The sequence below is a fragment of the Buceros rhinoceros genome, unplaced genomic scaffold (assembly GCF_000710305.1).
Source record: "Buceros rhinoceros silvestris isolate BGI_N320 unplaced genomic scaffold, ASM71030v1 scaffold9408, whole genome shotgun sequence".
Taxonomy (NCBI): domain Eukaryota; kingdom Metazoa; phylum Chordata; class Aves; order Bucerotiformes; family Bucerotidae; genus Buceros; species Buceros rhinoceros.
Window position 1 is genome coordinate 19440 of NW_010426310.1, and position 20277 is coordinate 39716.

The 20277-nt window shown below is 36.1% G+C and overlaps 1 protein-coding gene across 1 annotated transcript in view; it reads left to right on the forward strand.

The window, feature by feature from the left end:
• Window positions 1-1187: 1187 nt before the first annotated feature.
• Window positions 1188-20277, forward strand: part of DENND4C (DENN/MADD domain containing 4C) — a gene marked incomplete at its 3' end in the record, with an annotated part of 45884 nt that continues 26794 nt past the window's right edge. Inside the window, 10 exon segments of the mRNA XM_010141455.1 lie at window positions 1188-1511; window positions 7562-7814; window positions 9406-9475; window positions 10712-10881; window positions 12435-12676; window positions 13327-13393; window positions 14085-14143; window positions 15487-15631; window positions 15980-16155; window positions 19334-19434. Of these exon segments, the coding sequence (XP_010139757.1) occupies window positions 1201-1511; window positions 7562-7814; window positions 9406-9475; window positions 10712-10881; window positions 12435-12676; window positions 13327-13393; window positions 14085-14143; window positions 15487-15631; window positions 15980-16155; window positions 19334-19434 (1594 nt within the window).

Sequence of the window (20277 nt, forward strand, 5' to 3'; positions counted from 1 at the left end):
AAGCTGTTAGCCAAAGTGTTTAGAAAACACTGAAGTGTTATTGTGAAAAGTGTTGTGGAAAAATATTGCAGAAGAGTCTTTTAAAGGGTGCAGGTACTCTTCTTTCACGTTTGAAAGGATTTCCATGAAGTTACTTGCCTTCCCCTCCCTACTTTGATCTCATGCTACAGTAGCTTGCAATGTAGTGGTTGGTGCCTAAGTTGCATAAGCTTTCAGTAAGATTTCTCAGTAAGTGTGCAGGATGAAAAACTGATTTTTCCTTCCACTGAGTACACAGAACACTTTGGATAACAAGTTTTAGAAGCCTTGTAATGTGTGAAAATGAAAAATACTTTTTCAGTATAATTTCAGTAAGAGTGAGCAGGATAAGACCAGGAGAAACCAGATTGCAGGGAACAGGGTTATGAGGTCTTTGCCAAATCATCTTTCTGTTAGCAAAGGCCAGCATTTCTGCAGTTGCATGATTAGGACATTCTAAATACAAGAAACTTTCATTTTGGCGCACTTATTATTTAGTAGTATCTATGGACTACCACTCTTCGGCAGGTGGGACCTAAGCTGCTGTGACAGTCCTGTTTTCAATGATGGGAACCAAATGGGAACCAGACTTCCATTAACTTTCTAGATGAGTTTTCCAGAAATCTGGGGATGGAAAGATGGGGGTCTAAAACAAGGTGATCCTTACCTCCTTGAAGTGATATAACCATATTCATGTTTATTGCTTGGCAATTACTGTTGAGATATTTCTCACTCAGCTTTTAAAAAAAGAGGTATTTCATGGGACTGGGTACCTGAAATTGTACTTTTGATATTTGAGCAGAGTCTGACATCTTGTTCTCTTAATAGAAACTTCATTTCACAGCTTTAAAACATATGCTTCCTGAACATTGCTGCTATTGGAAGAAAGATTCTTTCCAGATCTGGAATGTGCAGCTGATCAGTGATGTACTGCCTGATCAGCTGATGAAATGTGGTTTTGGATGTGTGATTTTTGTAAATCACTTCCAGATGTTAGAATTGCCAGCTGAATATCTCAAGACTGCACTGTTAGGTCCAGATTATGAAACATAGGCATTTTTTATTTGTAAATATTTCTTTGAGGGTTGTAAGTCCTCATGCTTGTTGAGGGAAGGAGTTTAGCTTGAAAGCAAAGTGTTTGATTTCTCTCTCTTTATTTTCCCCAGGAATACTGACATAACCATGATAAAAGACAAAGGTCCACGAGTAGCTGACTATTTTGTAGTGGCAGGGCTCACTGATACAGATACTGCAACCCTCCTGGACCAAGAAATAAGCCGACATGTTACAAAGTCAACTGGTCCAAAGGCTCCAATTACTGACATTGCTGTGATAATTAAATCTGCTGGTGAAACTGTCCCAGAGGGATACACCTGTATTGAAGCCACCCCAACAGCCCTTCAAGCCAACTTAAACTATGGAAGTCTAAAGAGTCCTGAACTTTTTCTTTGCTACAAGAGAGGCTGGGACAAACCACCTCTTACTGACATCGGGTGAGATTTCTATAACAATTCATTTCCTCCTTCAATAATGATAAAATCTTACTCTTTGTATGTAATGATGAACACAGATGTAAGAAAACTTAATAACATACTGTCTATGAATCTGTCTTGCCTATTGTGTGTATGTGTATTGTATTTTCTTTCTGAAATAACTTGAAAAAAGTGTCAGTCATGAACTTGTCTTTTTAAAGTAAATGATAATGTTTTAATTTAAAAAGATATATATATATATATACAGAGAGAGATACGGAGCAAATAAACTATGAGAAATTAAGTTCTCTGCTAGTTTTATGAAAGGTGAGAAATTAGTACAAAATTAGTTTATAGAAATGGTATAGTGCAAATCCGAAAATATAATGTCCTTAATCTGAAAGTGATGACTTCTGATCTTAAAATTATCCACCTACCTAGTCTTGTAGACTGCATTACTATCAGATCAGAGTATTTGTAAGGTTGCGTACAATGTCTGACATGATTGACTGCAAACACTGGGTTATGTATTCTTTTGGTAACTCGAATCATGCTTGTATTTAAAAAATCATGCTTTTTGACGTCTAAGGCATAAGTTCCTAAAGAGTCACTAGTACTGTGTTTGAAAACCTTAGATATAGTCATTGTTTAAGTTCAGTCCTTAATAAGTGCATGGGGAAACCTCCCAGGGAAGCTCTGAACTGATTTTGTTACTTATAGGATACCAAGTTTAGTGTAAGTATTCAGAATCAAGACTACAAATTCTCCCAAGGTCTTGAGGTCCTGTATATTATAGTCTGTGCTACCTGCATACTCAGGTAATGCTCAATCTGTAATAACTCATGCAGCATTACAGTATTGTCTAAATTGCTCTATATTGCACTTCTGTGGCTTGGAATACTACCTTGTGGTATTACTGGGGATGTCATGAAAAAGAAAAGATAAAGCACGGGTGAAGGGGAACTGTTACAATGATGGCAAATAAGGAATGTGGGTTTTTTTTTTAATCTTAGCTGTTAAATAAATAGTAAAAAGTAAAGTAAAAATCATTCATCTGTATGTAAGATACGTTTAGTTAATTTTGTTTGTAGGTTTAGACAGATCAGGCACAATGCCTGCATACCCCGCTTTTGGCCTACAGGTTGAGTGGCAGCTGACAAGCAGAGTCCAGTCAGGAAGAAACTGGAAATGAAACCTTAGTAATGAAATTAGTTACATAGCAAGGTATCTTCTCTAAGGATTATAGTTCAAGTTGTGTACTTAACCTGATACATTGTAATTCCAGTTCGTCTCAATCATCCAAACTAATAATCTAATAATAATAAATCTAATAATAATAAGTTATAATAATCCTCAACAAAATTTTAATTTTTAGGATAGTCTTTTCCCATGTGTGTAACTGACGCTGCAAGATGAGATTAACTGCTGCAGTGGGATTTGACTGTGTAGAGTTGCTGTGTGAAGTTATTCTTTGAATAGTAAGTCAAACAAAAGTTTTAGCAGAAGGAAGAATTTCTGATTGCTTAAAGGGATTCCTAAACCATCAGTCTTCAGTGTGTGCCTTTATGGAAGCAGCTCTGCTAGCACACGTTAATTTTCGTGTCTCTCACAACTTTAGGAACTTAAATGCTTGGGTAGATTTCATAGAGAATACCCCATAAGCAAAATAGGCAAAGAGCTGGCTAAGGGCTTGGTGCAAAACTGTGGTATTTGGCGAGTAGTATTTATTCTGTATTTTGTTTTACACAGACCTAGTTATGGTGTCACACCTAACAAATCATGGCAGGCTTTTATCTTTGAGCAATGATGCATATGAATGTTTTCCCCCTGCTGTTCCTGCTGTTTTGCAACTATGTGCAAGAGGTTGTTAGAGCAAGCTTTTTTTTTTTTTGTATTTGTGAATGTTGACATATTCAAATGAAAGTGGAGTTTGGACAAGAGATTTATATGCAGTCTGAAGACTAATTTATGCTGTTCTCATTTAATTAAAGAACCAAGGGTGAAAGAATATTTTGTCTTTGAGCCTTAAATATCGATTTAGTCAGCTGACATGCTGAGTGATCTTTTGAAAGGGTTAAATCCCTAGTCTTGTGTCAAGGTGGTTATTATATATATGAAGTTGAGTTTCAGATTTGTTATATAAAGTTGAGCATTCAGATGATTCCTAATAAATGTTTATGTGTGGGTATTTTCTCAGGGCTATTTTTAGGGAAAATAATTCAACAAATGCTGTTTGGAAGAAGGGGAATTGGGGGTACACGCTAAAGATTCTCTGCCATTGTATTTGTGTTCTGTATTTCTGTGTTATCCATCCTCTGCTACCTATTCTTTCACTGGTTCGTAAGTTGAGATGTCTGTAAGCTGTTAGAGTGACTTCCTGCTGCAGATGCTCGCTTGCATATAGTTAGGCTCTGTGTCTTATCTATGGATGTTGCATTTGCTGTGGCTGTTCTTAGTTGAAAGAATAAAGGAAAATTTAGTTGAAAGAAAAAGATCCTAGGACAAGAGATCTTTAAGATCCTTTTCCTACATATAGCTATAAAATTTAGTATCTTAAGCTTCTATGCCTAAAAAGTGGTTTTGCAGTTTGTAACGCTTACATTCTACAGTAAGTAGAAAGAAAAGAATATGAGACTTCTTCAAAGCAGAGGTTCTTTTATTACTGAGCAATTAAAAGTTGGGTAATTTGTATTGTTTAAGTAAAGAGATACTGTTGTTTGTTTGTTTGTTTAACTAATATGGGAAGCTTTAGTTTGGTTAGTGATTCTGTGCCAAGGACCCATCTCATTCTGCATACCTGGTTTCTGAAAATATCTGCAGGAGTATCAGTTGAAGAAATGTTTTTGTTTACTAGAGATGAACTAAAGTGAACTCAAATTTCAAGAAGCATGGGAGAAACTGGAAGACATTCTTTACATCCACCATCTTCCATTGTTCATTAAATCACACCAGTGTGACAACTACAGTTGGGTGTTTGGAACAGGTTAGGATAATAACGATGAAACCAATTGCTTATATGTTTAGACAAATAATAATAGTATAGAAATAACAGATAAGTCAATCTTTTCCCTCTGCTTGACCCAGTGCTTCTTCTCTGACTCTCCTACTGCCTAGTATATTTGTTTTACTTCCTTTGTTATTATCCCTTCTCTTAAATGGGATAGGGAGAGTTATTATAAAGAGTTATTTTGCATGAGAACTGTGAGAGGCAGAAATGTGATGGGACCTACAGGAGGAGTCAAGCCGGAGAGCAGCCCCCTACGATGCAATTTGCAACAGTCCAGCTAATCAAAATGATTTTCCAGAAGCAGAGTTCTCTGTGGTTTAAAGGTTTTTAATTCAACAGCTGCAAGAAGATAGTATTTATCTTTTCTAAGCTCTGATATCTGATGTATTGAAGTACGTGTTTAGATCAGTAAAACCAGTCATGAGAGAACTTCCATGTCAAATGTGAAACAGCGTTACAGAGTTAACAAGAATTTTTGGTCTTATGAACAAAGGACCTAACATCTAGGGGAAACTGTAGGTTGTATTTTGCTTGAAAAGAAATTTTATTGAAGTAGATAGAATAATGCAGGAAATGAGGTATACTTAGGATTGAGGCCAAAGTATAAGCTGATAAAAGGAGAAAACAAGCCTTAGTCTCATCAGTACTAATTCGTTGAAGACAGACATTGGCAAGCTGAAACAGGTAGGAGTAACCTTATTCTCTCAGGTAGGATTTTGTATATACATACATAAATATTTCATGCATCACTTCTGAATGTTTTTGTCTGCATCATTAAAAAAATTCTTTGAATGGTCTGTGGGTGTTAGTTGGCTTCTGTTTACTTGTTTTCTTAAATGCAGTACTATGCATGAGGTCAGGGAATGGTGGGGTTTTAATAATAGTTCTGCTGGAATATGTATAGGGATGAGAGTTGCTTTCATTTTCTTTTTGCTTTTGATGGGAGGTTACCCGGTAGTTACAGTCTTGAATACTGGTCAGCCACTTACCCTTAGAAGTGCTCAACTGATAAATTCCTCAGTCTTTAAGTATCTTTCTGAGAATACTTACAGACGTATTAAAATGAACTGCTGGATTTATCTGATTAGTATGGTTTTCCTTCTGAAAAGCTATCAGCCAACAAATGTTTCTGAACTTTAAATTCTTGGGTTTTATTTAAAATACATGAAATTGAAATAAAACTAAACTGAAAATTCTGTTGGAGACTGCTCTGTTAATATTCTCTTCTGATTAATGTAAGGCAATGATGTGAAGAGTTCGCATAAACTCTTTATGCACAATGAAAATGGCCTGAGAGCTGCTGGCATTGTAGTTGTTGGTTTTGTGTTTGTTTTTTGGTCGTTTAGTTTTTTTAACTTTATAAAGTAGGTAACCCAATAAGGGAGCAAGGTACATGTTCTTCCAGAAGGTTATTTAATTTAGAAGTAATTTGAATAGCATACACTTTCGAGATACATGTATCTCGAACCAGTAGGTAGTATATTAAAAATAGTGTTGCAACTTTGAAACACTGGTATTAGGCTGGTTTTGAATTTGAGATTACACATTGTTTTAAATGCAGCAAAAGTCTGATCAAACTCTTTACACTTGAAACCATTAGTTTATGGAGAACAGTATTATTCCCTCCAATATCTGAATGAATTTATATGGCAGCCTGGTAGCTACATCAATATACTCCCAGTTCATGTGATTTCTTTTCTTTATTGAAGTATTCTAGGACTGTAGTTCATGTGTATTCTCAATAATATGTCAAGATGCATGTTTTTTCTGTTGAATCAGAATAAATGGTAATATTTGCATATTTCAGTTTAAAGGTGAACAGTACTATTTATATCTAAATCATTTGGGAAGTTCAGTGTTTTTTTTTATCTCATACACATGACTTTTTGAAGTTTTCAAATACACTACTTACTAGAAGTCTGTCAAACCAAGGTTATTTTGGGAGAGTAAAAGTCCTATTGCCTGGTTATTCTTTATTTTAAAGTGTAGTCGTGATGGACAATGTGTGGGAAACTGCAGGTCACAAAATACAAAGTTCTCAAGTGTTACCTTTGTCCTAATTTTACTGTGCATTGCAAAGACAAAAACTTATTTGTAGGTGGCAAGTACTGTACATACTTCAGAGAATCAAGCAAATAGAACTGTTGCTTATTTGGGTGTGGAATGTGAAGTAAATGTTACCCTAACATAGCATCTGTGTATTAAAAATACACAGAGAGGTATGGTTTGACTTCCAGATATATTCTCATGGTCACTTCCTAGTAGCTTTGTGTTTGGGAAAGATGGAGTGTAAAATTTTAGCTCATTTAACTGCTGTGAAGCTGTGAAAGATCTTCCTTTTTTGCTAACAATGTGCAGATCTAAACTAGTGATCTGGCTAAAAAAAAATCCAGGTACCATGTGAATGTTGCTGTATGGCCATGCAAGATATATTCTGCTTTCTAGGAGTACAGTCAGCTGTAGTTATTATTTCTTTCTTTTCTGTGGAAGGGAATATTAGTTAGTCTTTTTTTCTCCCCCCCTTCCATTAAAAAATGTTATTCAGGCTATGAATGTAAATCATTACTTGGTTTGCAGGTTTTTTTTCTGTAAAAATTACCAGGAAGCAGTCTTCTGTCTTCTGTTGTTCTTTTTCGACAACATTTCTTTAAACAAAAAAACAAACAAAGAAAAGGCAAGCTTTAAATGACTTTACAGACATTTTAGTGATAGAAGTAATCTCTAAGAAAGTATCAGATATCATGTGTGAAAGCTTCCTTTGTGATTATTTTCACTGATAGTGCATCATTCCTACTAATTCTGTAACTAAATCCTTTTCAGTGCGACTTGATTTTATTTTTCCATAACTATGATTTGTTCTCAGAGATTCTTACAATATTTAAATATTTCTGAACAGTTTCTTTGCATTAAATCCTGTATGAGGAAAGACAGTATCTAAAATACACATTACAACATTGCAGTGATGACACAGAGTGCTAATGGATGGACAATTTCTGTGAATTTGTTCAAGTAACTTCATAAATATTTGAATGCACATAGTGTTTTGTTCTATTCCTGTCTACAGTGTTCTGTATGAAGGGAAGGAACGCATCATTTCAGGATGCGAGGTGATCCAAGCTACTCCTTATGGCCGTTGTGCTAATGTTAACAACAGTTCAGCTTCTTCTCAACGGATCTTTATCACATATCGAAGGGCTCCTCCAATACGACCTCAAAATTCATTGGCAGTGATGGATATCTGTGTAATTGTTACTAGCAAAGGAGAAACTCCTCCTCATACGTTCTGCAAAGTTGATAAGAACTTAAATTGTGGTATGGTGAGTATTTAAAAGTCTCTCTCGTTTTTTTTACCCAACAAACAAATGTGAAGGATTAGCTCTTTGAACTGTTCTTAGCAATGTTATAATTGTAGTCTATCACTACATCACAGTGCTTTCATTCTATGTGCCATGTGTGAGACATGAGTTTTGTTGGGGGTTTTTTGTGGTCCGATTTCCTTTGGTGTTAGAAATTACTTCTTTGTATTGATTACTCTTTGGTTCACATACTCATATCTAGGTGCTACTTAGGAGTAGTGTGATGGATTTTTTTTTTTTTTTTTTTAAATTATGTTCCCGCACTCTCTTTGGTGATGCTGACACTCAGGATGAATCACTTGAAGGGGTGTGTGGTTGTTTTTTTTTTTTTTTTTTTTAAATTATGTTCCCGCACTCTCTTTGGTGATGCTGACACTCAGGATGAATCACAAATACGTTTCCTAAGGCCTATGTTACTAAGGCATGTAAGAATGATAATTAGTGGTTACAGTACTCTTTGTTTATTTGTTTGTTTCCAATCAGTTTGCTTTTGTTTAGTCTGATTTGCATTTAGTTTACTCAGGCTGAAATAAGTAATTTTTTTGAATGGCAGAGTGTCTTTAGACAAACTGGAAAAACACTATGTAAATAACCAGTTCATGGAAGTATGATAAAAGCTTTAGATGATGATATTTAGAATTTCACTTCCAGTGATGAGGTTACCATAAGAGTCTACTTTTAAATATCCAAGAAAATGTGAAGCTGCAAATTATCTGCTTCGCTTATCCCTTTTTTTTCTGTTGAAACAAGTCAAAGAGTAGTGTGGTGGTCTGGTTATTTTATGTACGAGGACCACTCTGAAAGCAATGCCTCCTATTTCATTATGTTGGCCCACAACATCAGAGGTGGGCGTTGGTGGTCTGGCAGTAGAGGTTGAACCCTCCCACCAATACGCCATTAAATTTTGTTGCCATGTGACAGACGGCAGCAGAGGGGCACCCTGACAATGTGGCACCTGACGTGGACGTGCATATGAAGCAAAGGGGTGTCACTGAATTTCTCCATGCAGAAAGAACTGCACCCACTGACATTCATCGACACTGCTGAGCGTTTATGGACACCGAACAGTGGGTGTCAGCACAGTGAGGTGGTGGGTGATGCGTTCCAGCAGTAGCAACAGTGACGGTGGGTCCCCTGCGCTGGTGCAGATTTTTAAATGAGCGCAGCACGCAGGCGCTTGTTCACCACTGGTGAAAATTTACAGGCAGTGGTGGGGACTATGTCGAAAACTGGTGTTTTGTAGCTGAGGATTTGCTCTATGTAACAGTGGTGTTGTGCTCTTTGTATCGGTTGTAGTTTCCATGGAAATAAATAGGAGGCATTACTTCCGAGGGACCTACATAAATCCTGTATTTTCTGAAAAATGTAAGGGTGAATTCTCAACTTTGTGGTTTACATACATTCAGCATCCAGTAGTCAGTTTATTCTGTAATGCTGTTTATTTAAATGTGTGCTTTGTTTGTAAGTGGGTGTATATTCAAATGCTTCTACTTATTTCCCTGCTGTCTGTTGTCACCTTTGCTGGTTCTAAGATGAAACTTCTGTCTTCCAGTGGGGTTCCAGTGTATACCTTTGTTACAAGAAGTCTGTGCCAGCTTCTAACTCTTTAGCATATAAAGCTGGTAAGTAATTTTAGGAGCAGATTATCTAAACATGCTAATAGAAGGATTCAAATGCCTTGTTGAAATCAAATAATAATTTTAAAAGCTTAGGTGCTGTTTGTCAGAATTCTGTTTCCGGAACATGTCAGCTGAATTTGATTCCTGTGACACCTCCTTTGCTCTCATTACTTTTTCCCAGGGGAAAAAAAAAAAACAAACCCAAAACTAAATAGGAATATTTAGTATTAATTTAATTCTTATCATGACAGGTTTGGTAGCTCAGGAGGTTTAGCAGAAAGCTTAGCAAACATTTCAGATGTAACAAAAAACTTCATATTTCTTTGTTGGTGATAATGGAGAAGGAGTAATTAAAAATTCCATTCAGCCTTACCAGTTTTTCTTCTATGAATCACAGTGTAACATCTTTAATTTAATTCAAAGGCTAAATGCGTTTCTTCCCTTCAGTTCCACAGCTATTCACTTATTATTTATTTGAAGAGAGTGAAAAATATTTTGAACAATAAATTATTTCTGGCTTTTATAAGTTTTTTTTTAATGTATTTCTCCAGGTTATTTTATTCCTGAAGGAGTCCAAAAAGACTTTCAAAAGAGTTTCTACTAAGCGCTAAGTGCACCATATTCCTTTGAAAGGAGTAAACTACCAAGTAGATAAGGAAGTCATTGTGCCATAAAATAAGCCAGATGAATAGCAATAGTAAACCAGTGCTTGTGCGTATTTTCTACTAGCAAGAATTAGATGTATTTCTGAAAACTAAGTAAATGATTTGTTTAAATTGAACATATTGACTGATTAGCAGAAAATGTGACCAGCCAGCTAGTTCATCTTGTTTTCAATGGAGCTCCTCCTGCTGTTTTTACAATAGATAAATTATCACTTTCTTCATAGGAATTTCTTTGTAATTAAATCAGTTCCAATGACACATTTAAATAGCATGGGTAGTTCCCAACTGATTTAAAGTAAAAAACTTCACTAGTTAGTTTTTAATACGTACCATTTTTTGAGCAGTTAACCAAAAAGAGTGCTTCAGTATTCATAGGCAATTTTTTGAGTTATTGTTACTTGGATTACTTAGTCTTACTGTCAGATGAGAGACTTTCTTCTTTTATGTATGTAATCTTCATTTATAAAGTCCAGATAACCAAGAGATTTTGCTCTATATTGTGTAAAATACATTGCTTACATTATTTAGGGCTTGCAGATCAAATATGCTTACTTTGCCTTCTCCCATTCTGAAGGCTTAATTTTCAGATATCCTCAAGAGAACTATGAGTCATTCCCACTGTCAGAATCTGTACCTCTTTTCTGCCTTCCTATGGGAGCTACTATTGAGTGCTGGGACCCTCAAACCAAATATCCACTGCCAGTGTTCTCAACATTTGTATTGACCGGCTCTTCTGCAGAAAAGGTATGGCTCCACGCTGTGAATAGGTTTTGCTTTATATTCAAATGGCTGTTACAAAGATAAATAGGTATTGTTTCTTCTGTATCTGAGAAATACTACAAAACAACTGGTTAAATACTTCCCTTATAAAATTGTATTTGTTAAGCCTTCACATAAGACAGAACTAAATCAAAACATGGGATAGCTGGAAGAGCATGTGCTGTTCAGTCCCTTGTAAGCTGAACCATACATTTAACAAAACCAAAACTCATAGCGCGTAGATTTCCCTGTTCTTTCAAGTAAGAAGTTTCTGGGAATGGAAATGTACCCTGCATGTTAAATAGGTGTTCAGTTAGCACGTGTTAGCAATGCTTAATTTTTAATGGTTTTTCTATGGTTACCTTAAAAGTCACTTCTGTGTGAATTCATGTAATTGGGCTTTGTAGGTATTTATATGCTCAAACAGGAAAGTTGTTATGGCAGGGCGGGGAGAGGAAAAGTATGTGCTGAGAGGTAGCGTGTGAAATGCTCTGAAGAACTGATAAACTCCTGAGACCAGTGAGTGTCTTGAATTCGTGTGAAGTGATAGATTCAGAACACCAGCTGTTGCTGAATCTGTTTAAGGCCACCAAGACAGAGGAGTACCAAAAATGTGTGGCATTACTCAGCCCACATGTGAGAAGGCAGTGTCTGCTATACACAGACATTCGAGGTACCTTACAGGTAGACCTGATGAGTCAAGGTAGGCTTTGTTTGGAGTTGGTTTCTCAGCTGTTGCTTTACCTTGCCAACTGTGTCCACGTCTGTCTATGTGTGTGAACTTCATGAGGGAATAAGTCATTGTAATGTATCATTAACTTTCTGTGACTAATAAGCAACAGTTTGGCTGTATTGGTGATAACAGCTCGACTTCCACTCTGCCTCAGCCACCTATCAGGGAAATGCATATACTTCTCCATTTCCAAACAACAACAACAAAAAGTCCTCCTCCTGTATATTAATACTTTTGCAATGAGGAATGCAGTAGCTGCCAGTATTTTTCTCAGAGAGAATGTATACTGCAGTATCTATCTTTCCCTGATCTCCTTTCGCTAAGCTTGCCAGAATGATTCAGTTAATGTGAAACTCCGACAAATAGAGAAGTAATATTTTTAAAAGTCTGTAGCTGTTTAGCTTGACTATACGAGTGAAGTTATGCTAAAATAATTTTATTGGTTAGTGTGGTAATGATAGGGGAATTTACAGAACACAAGCATTTTGTGAGGTTTGGGGGTTTTTATCATAACAGTTAGTGCATGGTTAGCCTCACAGTAGAGAGGAGTTTGGCTCTTCCCTTTCACTTTACTGAGTAAGAACATGTTGTTGAGGAAAGTGCAATGATAAAGAGAAGAAGATGCACAAGATTCCAAAGCCTTTCATTTGTAAGGAAGCTTTGTGTACCTTCCATGAATGAGAAGTCATTTCACAAGCTACCAGGTGTGTGCGCTAACACCAAAGACTTAAGGATGCTTTGAAAGTTCTGACCTAATCTTCTGTTGTGTACTGGGTCTGTTCAGCTGTTTTTCTTCATCTTTTAGGTTTATGGTGCTGCTATCCAGTTTTATGAGCCTTATCCCCGGGAGCTGCTAACAGAAAAACAGCAACTGCAGCTGAATCTCCTGACAACTGTGGAGAGGAAAGTGGTTACTTCCAAATCCATCAATGCTAACAAATGCATCTGCCTTCTCTCACACTGGCCTTTCTTTGAAGCATTTAGAAAATTTCTTATGTTCATCTACAAACTCTCTGTCTCTGGACCTCATCTTCTTCCCATTGAAAAGTATGTAAAACATTTTTCAAGTTAATGTGGGAAGGTAGTTATATCACCTCAAGAAGTCATGTGATTTATACAGGTCACATTTACTTGGTACATATGCTCCGTCTTCTTGCTTGCACTGTGTAGCTTATGTTGTACTTCTAGGAATTACTGCTGCTTCTGTTTAATAGAAGTGGCTCCTGCAGTGCCAGGAAAATGAACTGGATTTTACTGCGGCTTTTCTGTTAGAATACGTCAAATCTGTTTACCTTTCTCTTAATTACATCAAACACAAAAAAATGGCTGAGCTGTAAGGTACGTGATAACATTTGCAGCCCTGCATTTTAGGTTAATAAATATAACCTCAGGGCCTTGTTAGAAGCCGTTTAGAATGGTGTTAGGCTGTCTGTGATTTTAAATGGCTTGCATAAATGCCAGTGTGTTCTTACCTTTACATGCATATCTGAAGCTGCCAGTATTATTTTTCTCACATGAAATAGAGCTTCTTTGTTTCCATTTGCATAAATAGGCTATTAAACTTATCAAAACAGTACATAAATCATAACAGCCTTTCTAAACCATGGTACAAAGTAATTCCAAAATGTGATTAACATTGTTTTCAGTCCCTGATTAGTCCCCAGTGCTGGTTTTCTAACATCTTGTCTTCTCTTCAGGCACATATCCCATTTTATGCACAATATACCTTTCCCTTCACCACAAAGGCCAAGAATTCTTGTGCAGGTAAGCAAAACATTTGGTTTGGTTTTTTTTTTTTTTTTTTAGTTAAAATAATGGCAAACTTCTGTCTATTTTTTGAAAGCCCACTTTTCTTCCCCTAAGCTTTTTACCCAGCTTTCAACAACCATCTGCTGGAAGGGAGAGGAGAGGAGAGGAGATGGGTGGGTTGACCTTCTCTTCCACTGGTACAAACCTGGATTAACTTAGCAAAGGAGAGTGTTTCAGACTTCAGGTGGTGTGAATGGCAGCAGTGACCTGCTTGCACTTCTGAAATTTCTGCCATATATTGCTCTTATGTTTTATAGGCGCCATTTGCGTTATGTCAGTGGGGAGTGTGTGTGGTATTTTGTTTTCTGTCTTTCTCTTGTCCATCCACTGCTCTGTGTCAAAAGTTAGTCCCCCAGGGCATTGTGTCTTGTGCTTCTCTGTTTAGTCACCTAGCAGCAGTTACATGTTCAACACTGAGTCACAATTTCCTGTAACTTCTGAGAATTGTTTCAGTGAAGAATACAAGCTCTGTTGACCTAGTAAACACAAGTCCCTAAGTTTGTCTCTGATTTGCGTCTCTCTTGCATGACATCGTGACTCTGCCAGGCAGTTTATGAGACTATAGATATGTATTTATGTTGGAATATTATACTGTAATAACTTTAGAGTTGTCCATATCAACCACATACTACTTTATGTGTTTCAGCTTTCTGCCCATGATGCATTAATATTGTCTCAGCCGGTTTCTACACCATTGCCATTAAGGTATCATTATTAATGCTTTAAATGTATGCTGCTTCAAAAATTCAGAGCAAATGCGAATGAGAAGAAAGCAAAAATTATTGCAATGTTATTAGATGTTATAAACAGAAAGCTCTGTATGCATACAGTGTTATCTTTTTGACATAGACCTGTCCCTTGTAGAAAAATAATATCACTAATTATCCTGAAATAAAGATGAATTGCCAGATTATTGTAGGAACTGTGAAGAATGAAGCAGCAGGCTGTGAGGGGAAAAAAAGTATGTGTTTAAATACCTTGTAGTTTCAGAACCTGTGTAGTAAGCAAAAAAATTTTTTTTGCTAACTAGCATAGATGGAATGTTTGTTATCTTGGGTTTTTTCTGTTTTCAGATCCAAGAGGGACATTTATATCAAGCAGTCATGTGAAACCAGTCAATGCACAAGTGTGCAGATATTTCAGAAATTCAAAATTATACCTAAATATTGGTATTTGTGCTTGATCCACAGTTTCTGTGGATGCTGCCTGCATACTCTGAGCTGGAGCTCCCTATGATTGTGCCACGGGATTTTGTTTGGATGATTTTGTTAATTTTTGATTTGGTTTTTAGTTAAAAAACAGAATATTTCCCCTTTTTCATTTTTCCCCCCTTAAACATATTCTGTGTGCAGAAGAACCTCATGCTTAATCACATCTGTTACTCAGCCTCCTTAGTAAAAAAATGCAGCCAGGCACCCAACTGCAAATTAACATGTAAGTGCTTCTTTTTCTAAGGGCAGATTTTACACCCTTGTGCTCTTGCAGATGTCATTACAATTCCTAAACAGGTACAGTCCAAACAAATGAAATGGAGTCTAAACTTCAGAAACTAAAGGCATGTTGCTGTCAGAATGATGGCTTGATTTTACTTGACTAGTATTAGAATTTGATGCTGATTCTAAGATCAAATGGATACTCTAGTTCATGATTTCTGCCTGAGATAACCTGTCATAGGAAACTACTGATGTTATTTGTGTTTGAGTTAATTGTTAACCAGGTATATCTGTTTTACTGTTATGAAGACAAGACACCTGTGTATTGTATATGAGAGAGAGTGCTGTCAACAACACAAACTCAGCAGTAGCATAGTATAGCTTGTTTCTTTAGCAATAGAATTTCAATTTAGGTTTCTTTCCGGCAGTATAAGTCTCAAATTGAGGTTATAGCTATTAGATAGCTATATATTTCATGCATGGTAGTATTAGTACCATTGAACTAGTTGGTACCAAACAGCTGTCAGAAGTTTGACAGTAGTGACTTTTTTCTTTTTTCCCCTTCCTAAATCATGTAATATTCTTATTCTCTTCCCCCTTCCCCCCAACCCGTAGTGGAGCAAACTTTAGCACTCTGCTCATGAATCTTGGACCGGAAAACTGTGCCACTCTGTTACTCTTTGTATTACTAGAAGGCAAGATCCTCCTCCATTCTCTTAGACCAGCTGTGCTGACAGGAGTTGCTGAAGCTGTAGCAGCTGTAAGTACAAAGTGTTATGTACAGCAGTGAGAGAAATCACTTTAAACTCCACAGTTGTTACAGGGTTTTTTAAAATTAAAATTATTAATGGACTAAATAATAGTTTTTCCCAGCAATAGCATTTAGTTAAGGTGCACTAGCATGTCTTTCAACTATTAGAATGGTGAACATCTTTGCGGAGATAACTAAGAAATGTGCAGTAAATAAGTGAAGAAAATGTTTTTCTCACAGTGTTACAAGGCATTTAGCAATTTCATTTTGACTTGCTGCATGTAACTTCTTCATTTTTATTGTTCAGTATCTGGTGTCTTGTTTTAATGCATTGATTTATTTTAATTTTTCCTTCAGATGATATTTCCATTTCAGTGGCAATGTCCATATATCCCCCTCTGTCCTTTGTCTCTGGCCACTGTACTCAGTGCACCTGTTCCATTTATTGTTGGAGTTGATTCACGATACTTTGATCTGTACGATCCACCACAGGATATTGTGTGCATTGACTTAGACACAAACATGGTGTACATGTAAGTTCTATGGAGTTTTTACATTTATCTAGATGGAGAGATGCTGAAATGTTCAGGAGATAAAACTTAAATACTGTTTTATTCAATACAGTTTGTTTCTTCCTGTCCTTTGTTTTTTTTCTCATTTCTAATGCTTTATAGCAAATTAAAACTTAGTATGTCTAGGGTCAGCACTTGGCGCTGTCTACAAAAATGTGATGCAGATGTTGCTACATACTTAGTAACAACTCTAATGTGTTCTGGTTTGATTTTCCACTTGTAATACTGCCTATTAGGGAAACAGGACAAAAGCTGGAAAAGTGGAAGAGAAGTTGTGTTGGTTTTTTTTTTCTGCCCCAGCATTTCTTATATTTTCACCTTGACCTACCACTTCTGAACTTGGTTTGCCTGTGTTCAGTGACTGTTGGTATCAACCGGAGTGCTTTGGGACCCTTCACGACAGCTTTTGATGCTCTCTCGCACTCAGGGCACTTTATGTTAGTGTTAATACAGAGGTTTTTCTCTTGTTACAAGGGACAAATTTTTGGTGAGATTAATCAAGCAAAATTTGGTGCTTGACTACATTAAATATTTTCACTGAATTATGTTTGTAATGCTTTTCTTAAGAGTTTTCCATGAACATTTTCTTCATGCCTTCTTGAGGATAGACTAACTGAGAGTAACTGTTCTGTTTTTCTGTAATATATCTGCATGAGAGCAAAAATAACTGAATTGAAAATTCAGTTGTTCCAGGTGTTTAATTTAGTAACTTTATGAATTAGTATTCCATTTAAAATTAATCAGATGATAGAAAGAAGCATCTAAGGTAGTTCAAGAAAGTTCACTAAATAAAGTGTGCATCTTTGTGGAAAAAATAGTTTTACTTCATTTCATGTAACTCAACTTTTGTTTTTGCTAACTTAAGTTAGAATTAGTCATTTGATCTATAGGTCAGTTGAACGCTTTCTTGATTTTCATTGTGACAAAAGGACCCTTCCTCCACTGAAGCAAATGTTTCCTTTACATGAGTGAAATGCTTTGTTTTATTAATAGCATCAAAGGAAATAGTAAACAATGGAAAAGATTTTTTTATGAATTTTTTTCTCCTTTCCTAGGTCCCCATTAAAATCACTGTAAAAAGCATTTGCAGCACTGTATATCAAAATACACCAAAAGAATAGTTATAATAGGTGTTGTGAAAGAAGAGTGTATTGAAGAAACTAAAGAAAGATAACTTGTTTATATGAAGATACTTGCAGTGAAAAGTACCTGAATGCTTTCATTCATAAGTAGAATGGAATTTGAAGACTGGGTTGCAGAAAAATTGAAGGAGGTAGAAAAAGGGGATTTAGCAAGGAAATGTGATGTCCAGATTCTGTTGGGATGAATGCTAGAAAGAATTACCGACCTTACTTGGATTGTTTACTGAACTAAATATGTACCAGTGGCTGACCTCTGAAGAGGCACTCAACTGGAAAGATTTTTACACCATTTCATTTACTGTCTTCTAAGTCCATTTTTCTTTCGATAGTCTACTGATTTTCACCCCACCCATGTTGCATATATGTCATCTCTACCACCTATTTCTTCTAGAGAAATTTGACACCTGTAATATTCAGCTTAGGTAAATATGAGATGTTGGTACCTGCATTATGAAGCTTTTTTAACCTGGAAATGAGGATATTTTTCAGTTTTAGAGATGTGAAGGTAAAACCAAATCTCTATGAAGCACTTTGCGTTGAAGATCATACAGAATTTTGAAGTACTACAGTGTTAGTGAGTAATGTTCCATTTTATTTTATCCATATCTGTTTCTGCCCCTCACTATTTTTGGGCAATGCTGCCATTTTTTTTAGGCATAAAAGCATTTAACAGCACTGTGCTAACTTTGAAAGATAGCATAATAAAAGAACATGTTTTCTACTACATCACTCTGTCTGCTAGTGTCTTTTTAGAGCAAGTTTGCTGCTATCTTCATTATGATAGATTGAAGCTTTATTTACTACCAAAAAATACTGAAGGCCTTTTATTCATTCAGCATCTTCCTTAATGCCTTTTTTTGGATGTTTTCAACTATTTCTGTGAAAGTATCATTGAAAGGTGGTTAAGGAAAGTAGCCTTTTTAGGGCAAAGATTCAAGAGGGTTTTTTTAATATATATAAGCAGAATTTTTTTTCCCTACGTTTTTGTAACAGTACCAGTTACATTGTTTATAGACATGCCGTTACAGGAGAAAAATGTACACGGGCATCCATCAGCATGCACTTTTTCTTCAACTACTGGCTTCCTTCTTAAGGTAGTTCTGTGTCGATGCCAATTCAGCAAATAATAAATGAACAACCATTTCACTGGTGTAAAGTGCAAAACAAGCAGTGGCACCATCAGCTTGGGTAGTAATAACTGAATAGGTCTTGTGGCCACAAGGTTTGTTGTACTCCCTGTTACAGCAGTTCTCCCCAGCTTCTGCCTTCTGGAAAGAGGCACAGGAGTTTTCGGGGTTTACTCCCTACTCTCCCTCTCTCTTTATATCCAACTGCTTAAACAATGTCTGGCACTGTACCTGTTGTCCTTTAGGCCAGTTTACCCCATTGCTTAATCAACCCCATGATTTTCACACTGTGAACTGAATTTCCAATCTTCCTAGTCCCTGCTAGCCCATGGTTGAAGCTGGAACTGAGTTGCATAGACATGTTACAGTATACCATATGACCATAAAGCTACCAGACCGGTCTTCCAGCATTTTGCAGTAATAAGTTTGTGTTGTATTCCAAACTGCAGTTATTTGTATCAGTAGCAGTATGGCAGGTTTATGGTAGACTTTGTATGGTGATTACATGTAGATTAGTGTGTTTAAATTATATTAGCAAGACTGATAATTTTGAAAGGGAAATTGGCTAAGTGAAACTTGAAGTAAAAAGTCTAAATCAAATCTTAATGCAGATCCTTATTACAGACTGAAGAAAACTCTACTAGTAAGTCAATTTATACTGTTCTGTATCTGAAGAAATGAAATTCTGAGTTATGGCACTCCCCCTTTTTTTCTTTTGTTTTTGACAAATAAGGACAGTAACAAGACTTCTTTTCAAAATAATTTCTTTTTTTTTAGTTACTACATTCTGAAAATGAAGCAGCTTAGGGTTGTGGAAGCTATTCTTTTTCTGTATTTTATATATCTCTTTTTCCCTCCCCTGTGTTTTAGATCTGATGATAAGAAAAACACCAACTGGAAGCAGTTTCCTAAGAAGCCGTGTAAAAGTCTGCTCAGCACATTAAAGAAACTGCACCCACAGCTGGCAGCAGGTGAAATATATAAAATAAAATGGGGAGGAGTAAGAACAGAAACTGCCTAAAGCAGGGAAAGTAAATACTCAAAGAAAACTGCTGAATTTTCTGATGCACACCTACAAGTCTCACATTATTATTAGTGTATAAATGTAAGGATTTCCTTCTATGATATATGTTGTGAAGTTTTTTTTAGACTTCTGTTTTCTTTGCTGACTTCTTAAAATTTGAGTTTGGTTTTTTTCTTAGCCTTTACTCATGATTAAATTATATCTAAACAGTGATTCAGCTAAAACACATTTGGATCTCAACCTAAAACAATATTCACAGTTCTTAAAAAAATAATAGACAAAATGAGGATAAGAGTAAACTAATGTGGAATATCTCAGCTATTGTGCACATACTGCTGAATATCTCAGATAATGACTTTTCTACAGAAGTAATTGAGTAGCTCAAATTTGACAAAGTGTTTTGTCAAAAGAAAAACTGACCGTCTTAAGCCGAATGACCTGGACAGACAAGAGCCAAGTTGTAGTCGACTTAACAGTTTTCAGATATTGCTTCTTTCTGACTATAGATAGACTCTTTAAGGTAAGCTGCTTCAGAGTGTGCTAGGTTACATCATTATGGAGAAGATGACAATGATATCCTCATAGGTATACAAGATACACAAAATTCGTCAATTATGGAAACAGGAAAGTGTATTAATGAAGAGCCTCTTTTTTCTATATATTTTTTTTTTTCTGCAGATAGCCTTTATTTCATTCTTTTGGTTTTATCAGCAGGGCATTGTCATGCAATCTACCTAATAGAGAACTGCTTCCTAATTTTAACTCAAACTGAACCAGTTGTCTTTCTTAA